This window comes from Botryllus schlosseri, chromosome 8, assembly GCF_051294905.1.
Source record: "Botryllus schlosseri isolate E-star chromosome 8, Bs_hap1, whole genome shotgun sequence".
Taxonomy (NCBI): domain Eukaryota; kingdom Metazoa; phylum Chordata; class Ascidiacea; order Stolidobranchia; family Styelidae; genus Botryllus; species Botryllus schlosseri.
In genome coordinates this window covers 27,815,584-27,823,854 of record NC_137243.1, presented here as the reverse complement: position 1 = coordinate 27,823,854, position 8,271 = coordinate 27,815,584, and the positions used below count along the sequence as shown (strand labels likewise).

Genomic DNA, 8,271 nt, shown 5'->3' with positions numbered 1-8,271 from the left:
TTGCGCCCATATTCGTTTACCAAATAATTCTCGAGTAGTTCCATGATAGTGTCTTTAATTGGAGGCTTGGAGCGCGAAATAGGACAGTGTGTTTGTGTATGTATCCGTATTGAAAGTCATTCCTGCGCGAAGTGCGCATGTTCGATGCTCATTACTCTAACAAGGCTTTGCCAGCTTTTATGGGGAAATGCAACAATGCAGCTCAAACGTCGTTATAATGAGCAAACAATTGTCGCGATGTCAGACCTGGAACCCAATCGTGCTGTATGCAAAGTTGAGGAATTACTGATTAGATGCGCGCTTTCTCGTTTGCTATCACATGTAGGCTACTAATTCTTGTCTGCTTTATACACTCTTATTCCCTCGGTGTCACTTGTCAGTGTTTGCTTTGTTATTAATACTGCGCATTTTGCAGTGCACAGCGTTGAATTGCGTTGTCAAATATTGATGCAACACGAGATTCTCGGTGGAGCAAATTCTGAATTTATTCGTTTAGTTTCGACGGGAACCTATGTTCCAATAAACTTCATTGCTGGACGGACTCTATCAAGCGCAACCATATCGCGTATCGAACTTCACACCTTTGGGATATGTATTTCTATTGATAAGGTCGCGGCATGCGCCCATATTGCTCTTACTGCAATAACACGTGAATGACTAAAAGCGCACCATTTTACGATCAAATTCGACGGTCTGATCGGGGCCCGCGTCTGAACAAATTGTGCTCGTTGCCATTGCCGAATCTGGGTATTTGGGTATGAATAGCGCACCATGTAATTATTGCAGGTTTGCGGCACGTCTGCAATTTCGTTATCAGCGCAACCTTGCCGGCCGATTGGAAAGTCCGATAAAATTGATCACTACTATGCATTTCGCACAGCGTACTGATGCTGATTTCAGCAAACTAACGACAAATTCGACCCCGTCGTTAGAAACGCAGATTTCATCGCGCGCTCTGAGAAACACCCTCGTATCGCGATTTGGTGACCAAATATACGTTCACTTTCTATAAATTAAAGTGCTTCTTGGAGGTACAGAACTTCAATATACAATTAAATAGTATATTCATATTGAAATGAACCCGAATATTTTCGGCTGACACTCGTCAGGGGTAATCGTCAGCAACTAGTAGAGAATTGGAAAGAACATTGTATATCAACAATCGTATCACAAAATATGACGTCACCAGCATGAAATTTCGAATGAGAGAGCGTTCAATGTACTATTTTTAGGTGGTACACGAACTCCTTTTGTTGACAGAGTTTTGGTTGGTGTATTTTGATAAAAGTTGATTCCAAGGCACACAAATGGAATTGTGAACGGCCTCGCCCTACGATTCGAAATCGGTCGTCTCGATAATTATTCGCACAAATCGGATTATACAACAGATGTTTGCCGATGGCAGAATTAATGGCCTTTGATCGATCAGCATCAATCTTAAGTGCTGGATGAGTTGAGGGTGAGCTTTTCACTGAGCGTGACGCCCGTGTTCTGATAAATCTGGGGACATGTTGGTTTATGCGGTCCTGCAGACGTCTTGACGTTCTTCCCACGTAGCCACAATCACAGTGGCACCTATATTCGTACACTACATTACTTTGTTGAAGTGCAGGAAGCACGTCTTTGCGTGTTGAAGGGAGCAGTTGTGTTTTTGTAAAAATCACATTGGTTTTGACTGTGTCGTAACACATACTGACAGCAGATATCAATTGTTTTTCAAAGCGGGTGGAAATGGGGCCAATCCAAGGTAGATGGATATAAACATCTTTTATTGTTCGTGCGGTGGACCCTGTTCGTTTTTCTGTGTTGAATTGCGTTAATTTCCTCTCCATGCCGCGGCAGGGCCACCGCACGAACAATAAAAGATAACGGTTACCCTGAACAAAATTTTAAATGGATCTGCGGAGTCCTATACTTGTTAGAATTGAACCAAATTTGGTGTACGGCGTTTTTTAGGGTAACCTGACAATTTAATAAGTGAATGGCTGGAATCCGACAAAAAAAATTAATTTTCGAACAGTCCTACTGGATAGCCTTAATGATGGGAAGTAGAATAAGCAAGGCATTGTTTCAGGCCTATTTCAAAGAAGCACTACAAAATCTACAAAGAACTTACTCTACCGCAGCTGGGCCAAGATACTGAGTTTGTATTATGCTACTGCACTGCACGACACGATGTCGACACACGGTAACGTTTATTATTGCTGAAGCTATGGCAATTAAATAGCGTCATCAAGTGCATCTATGTGCTACGGTCGTCCTTTTACCATTGATGTGCGGAAATTGACGAGAACTATTTATAGAAACAAACTACAACTATCTACGACTGGCTATTATACTTTGTTGGGATTTCAGAGGTCAACGTCAACGATAGCCGCAAGCAGTATAGCTTGGAACCACGGTAGGAAACCACTGCTGTAGACGCGCGTCCTTTCTTGCATTTTTCGTTCGATTTCCTGTATACTATAGTTGTATACGCCCTTCATCCGGTCTTTTTCGCTGCACGAACGAGCGACGCAGGAGATGGAGGAGCCCAGATAAACCTCCAAAATGTCGGCTACTGCCGACAGTAAACCAGGTTAGCCCGTGTACATTTCACCACTACGCCAACGTAGTGGAACAAGCATACGAAGATATTTCCATGCATGAAACCGCTCTCTTATTCAAAGCCAATCTTCAACTTGTTGCTCACAATGCAACACTGAGCCTGATATCGTAGTTTCGTTATTAGTGTATTTCGCAACTGTGTTTGTTGCATTTATTAAATCTTGAATAAGAGCGTAATACAATGGCGGCTTCTCCCATAGTGAACTGGGGCATTGTCACACCAATAATTATGTGCTATAGCAATAACATTATTGTATTGTTTAGACACGTACAGCATTCGATATATAGCGAAATTGCCGCAAAAATCGCTGTTTACCTAGTTTTCGCTTAGAAATGACCCTACATGTCTTTGTAACTAGGTTTAGTTACCTATTCTTCCGATGCCTCTCCCAATATGACTATACCTGCGGATCGCTTGCGCTAATCTACCCTTTCATGGTTTTGTTCCTTCAACACTCTGTTGATTAGGACTACCATACTTTGGAATCGGGAAAGGACACTTTTTCAAAATTTTCAGACTTAAAATACTGGAGTAAAATCCGTAAAAATGGTAAATGCACCACGAAATTGTGGTCGGTTGACTAAAAAAATGGTTGTCACTTACGTTCGAAGCACGAATTTCGTGTTTAGCATAATTTATGCCCATTTTAACTCGAATCTATCCCTCGTCTTAGCTCTAATAGCTGTAAAGAGGACGAATTGCCAAAACGGAGGACATTTTCAAAAAACCTGAAGAAGGACGTACTGTAACCCTACTGTTGATGTACACCGTACAGTTCGGTTTTTGCGCCAGTAATGTATTAGGTGCGGTAGGTCCTAGGTTTTATGACTCATCGAACATGTGGGGTTCCATATTAGCGTAAGTGTTCCACTGTACCACATGCGTATTTGATTCAGGCTATCGGAAAAGTTTCTGTTGAACAATACCAATTAACTCATCACTCCATGTACGTCTCATAGAGATGCAATGCGTGCTACCATATTACTTTCCATCTTTTGAAGAGCTACTTGGAGGTACATAACTTCAATATACAATCGAATAGTACCATCTTTCCATCTTTTCCAAATCGTTGCACATTCCGTGTCGAATTGTCTCTATCGTGATCATGATCTACTAAGAAAGAAGCCCCCGACTCGACGCTATTCCTGATTCTCGTTGCACAAACACGATCGCTCCCACATCACACCGATGAATGATTAGCATTTATTCCTATAAACGCAATTAGGCTGTTTCATTCAGAGAAAAATAACCGTAAGCTAATAAGAAACATCTATCATATCTGTACAAAAAGTAGCGTGAAGGCATACAAAAAGCGATCACGGCAACATCCCACAACGAAAAGGCACCGCGTAGTGCGTGTACAACAAACCAGACGTCCGAAAAAAAGAAGACGTAACGTTCAAAGCTCAACTTTATCAATCGCAGTAAAACATATGAGGTATCGGGGGTACAGCAAGAACTTCACCCCGTAAACTCGGCCCGGCGGCGTCCGCACGACGGCGTGCTGACGTTCGATTCAAAGTCACAGCAGGCCGAGCTTACGCGGAGGGTTTAAGGCGCGATTTACAGGAAGCCGTGAACTTCTGGATGAAAAGTATGTGCATGAGATCGGAACTTGGTTACGAGAACACTTCTACTCAGCGAGCAAGCTAAAATACCTTCCCGGGCATGTCAAGAAACCACCTGCTCAACACGTTGCACCACGCTACAGAGAGCGAATCTACGGATAGATGCCTAACACCAAAAACCAAGTTCCTTTCATATCGAATCTGACTTCATACCCTTAACGCCATAAGCTCGAAAATGACAAATGACCGTACAGCGAGTCTCCTATAGAATTCTCAGGACAACCAAAAATGAGATTGATATTGAAACGAGAGCGTAGAAAATGTCACAAATTAGATGAGACAGAACGTTCTAACTAGCCAAAGTAGAATTTATCGAGTTTGCCAAGTTTGGCCGTAATAGGTTATTGTTACGGCCATTGTATAGCGAAACTTTGATAATAATCGAAAAAAACACTCACTTTCGACACGCAATGAAAATTTTGCGGTACTCAGTGCCCTCAACCGATTAGAATTTATATCTTTGTAACCAGCGCGACAATATCTTTCGTTCAAGGCGACTTTCAATAGATCTGACATTCGGGCCCGCAAACTATCACGTCACCATTCGTTCAAGAATCGAATAGAAATTTCAAATTCGCATCCATCCGTAGATTCGTTTCCTATCATTACACCAACGTGACACGAAACCTTTTCATACACCGTCAAAATCACGGTTCAAATTCGAATCCATTTTCACACAAGACTCCGCGCTTGCAAAACGGTACCAAGGTAGCAAAAAGTAAAAGAGAATCGTCGATAGAGCCCGACCGATTATCGTTCCGCCGATCATATCGAGTCGATGTCCCACTTTGAAAGAAATATCGGCCATTATAGTTGGAAAAACATCGGAAATTTTCGTGACCTCACAGCATGGCAGTATGGAGTCACAGAATAATTTCGATCTATTTCTTATAGCTTGCAAGTGTCCTGATGCAGCCTTTCTAGCTTATTTCATTTCCAAGCATAACAATGGCCGAAAAGTTGTCCAAATTGATGCTCTGCTATTTCATAGCTTGAGCTATGGAATAACGGCTGAATAAAACGGGCTTTTCAAATTTATCGGAGTCTAAAACTTCCGATATCGGTCGTTCTCTCATCTTGGCACTAATAACGCTAAAAGTAACCATTGCCGACCATCGACAAGAGGCAGTGTCAGGAGATTCACAAACCCAGCTCTTTTTTTCCAGTTTTGAAATGTTGCATCGTAAACTACATCCTGGTCTGCTTGTTGATGGAGGAGGCGTTGCGCTGGTACTGGACCATTTGCTCCCTGCCGGCTCCCGGCTGCATGATGTTGGTCTGGTGGTGCTGGGCGCGGTTTCTCCACACCGCGGCCTCCTCCAGCTTCTTGCGCTGTTCTTCCTCTTTGAGTTTGCGTTTCTCTTGGGCCTGCTTGCCGTGCGTTTTCATGTGCGCGTTACGACTTTTCACCTGGTGACAAAAACCATTATTAAAACGCGATTCGGGTTTCTTTGGGACCTTTAGTGTCAGAAGTAGTGAGAACATGCATCTTTCAATTCTATTTTTGTAGCTATCATATTCTCCATGTAACCTGCATATAACGGTTTTAAATTTGCGCTTTGCTCAGTAAATAACACATATCGGTCCATTTTTCAGAACACTCTGAATTCAGCGTGAACGTGTTTGCCTGGGTGTCAATGTCAGAGACTTACTCCAAATGGTGGCTGGATTGATTTTTTGTCTCTGCACGCGAAAACGTACGGTCCCTCAAAACGAGTTACGACGGAATCAGCAGCAATGGCTTTCATCATTCCCTCATAATCACATTAGCAGTCAAGTCCGCGCCTCGGGATCAAAAGGTGATCCAACACCCGTTCAAAACCAACCAACAAAGGTCATCGCGAGAGCGCAATACAGGAAACGCACGCTCACCATCATCCAATTAGAATCACGCTGTAGCAATCGCGAAATGGCCTAATTACCAACAACGAATTCGATTCGCCCGTAAAAACGCGGCTTCCAATTACTACGCCGCGCCCGTTTGATTTCAGATATAATGTGGCGAACGTGTTAACGTAAAACGCGATTACGCTTGTCAGCGAGTGACCTCGCCACCTTTGCCCGGCGATTCGACCGCTTTGCAAACACGATTTGCTGCAATGCTGCAATACTGTAAGTGTGAGCGTTGGCATTTACAATGCAGCTGGTAGCATTGTCACACGGATACGCGTCGTGAGCAAGTTTGGTTACCATTATCGCGAAAGTCAGGCCCCGTTCTACGCAGCAAACGATGTGCAAATTTCGCGCTTTTTCGAGTCTTGTAAATAGCCGAACCGGACATTCCTGTATCAAACACACAGGTTGTTTCTACTGGACTTTAGCGAAACTTACCACTAACATTTAATTTATCAACGAAAATGATAGTTTCCATATTCTTTTCCACTGTGGAAGCCTTGAAACCTGAATTGGTTGTATCGCAATATACGAAGCATGCATGACATATCTGTCAAGTCGTTATCAACACACGGCATTGTCGGAAAGTGCAACGAAATAGTTCAATATCATGACATAATGATCGATACCAGAATGTTCATTCAGAATTGAGCCACTCAGGCACTCAGCCCCAGCCACACAGAAAATAAGCACTTACCTTGCTGAACGATTTTCCGCAACGCGGGCACTGGAACTGCGGCACGTCAGGCTCTGGACCAGGCGCAGTCGCGGGCGACGACGAACGCGACGGGCTCGCTTGGCTGAGGCGGTCTGCAAAACGAAAAATGACAGGTCATGACAGGATACACGAATGAAAATACCTTGTAGTGCAATCTAGAGTCAAGATGGACATAGCAACCTCGAGCGGATAAATGAGGAAGCCAACACTTGGAAATCTACGAACAACGTATCGATAGGCGATGTCTACTTTTGCAATATGGGTGTGAAAAGCGCGACTTTGGCGTCGCAAATTCGAGCCGTGTTGAGTGATAATCGAGATAAGACAAGTCAGCGTGTCGCATTCGAATTAATCCCATTAGAACAAACGCATCCACAATTCATACCCATTCTTGGTTAACACAAATTGGGAACTTGTTGAGTCTTGCATCAGAAATGTAATAACTATTATTATTATTATTATTATGAAATCGATTCATCAATATTGTATTCATATATATTCAAAGATGAGTGTCTCAATGAATATGAACGTGAATTATGATATACCGCACTTGGTAAGTATGTATTAGGCTTATGGGGAAGGTTTGGAATTGAATCAGGGGCCGATTACGTGGCGAATTCAGTGGTTACCAACCATTTCCGCCGCGGGCCAATAAGAGGCTAACACGGATATCGCAGGCTCCAGGCCGCGAACGCGTCCGAAGTAAATATACGACGTCACAGTACGGAACGAGCGATTTTCGCGTTTTAACAATGATCGCATATGGCAAAAATGCGCTGATTAGCCCGCAGAATGCGAACGTAATGCGATACTCGCGACTGCCTCGAGGCAAAAACGCACATCAAAGTCGACCGGTTCGATTCTTTCATGCTAACACGACGAATCGGCGCGACAATCTAATTGGAAATGCTTATCGAAGGCACAGGACTTTAATATACAATTGAATAATCCATTGATATGGAAATGAACCCGAATATGTTCATCAGCGACAAGAAGAGATTGGAAAGAACGTTGTGCATCAACAATCGTATCACTAAATAGGACGAGCGTCGTGTTATCTCGATATCAATATATTGTTCAATCTGATTAGCGGGTCACGAAAGAAATGAACCAACTCACGGCGAAATAGTAACGCTGGTTAGAGGACCCTCGTGTCTAGTTTATCCAGGTCGTCAATTATTTCACTGGATTGCCATTATGTCATGCAACTATCTGGACTCTACCAGAAAATATTTCACTACTCTACTCGACAAGCACTGAACACCAGCGGACATGAAATCTAGATCATTCTACAAATGTTTCTTTGCTCTAATCTTACTCTAATCTGATTTCTGGTTGTATGGAAATGCCACGGGAAACTGTAGCGTGCGGAACGAGCCAAGCTTGCCGCACAGACATTTGTCAGTCTCGTGCATATCAACTCT

The 8,271-nt window shown here is 43.1% G+C and overlaps 1 protein-coding gene across 2 annotated transcripts in view; it reads right to left on the bottom strand.

Moving 5' to 3' along the window:
- Positions 1-3,797: 3,797 nt before the first annotated feature.
- Positions 3,798-8,271, bottom strand: part of LOC145445445 (uncharacterized) — a 77,245-nt gene continuing 72,771 nt past the window's right edge. For both annotated transcript variants that reach the window (XM_080323634.1, XM_080323635.1), the window contains 2 exons: positions 6,827-6,939; positions 3,798-5,646 (listed from right to left, as the gene is read on the bottom strand). In XM_080323634.1, the coding sequence (XP_080179760.1) occupies positions 5,425-5,646; positions 6,827-6,939 (335 nt within the window). In that variant the 3' untranslated portion in view covers positions 3,798-5,424. The remainder of the gene's footprint in view (positions 5,647-6,826; positions 6,940-8,271) is intronic.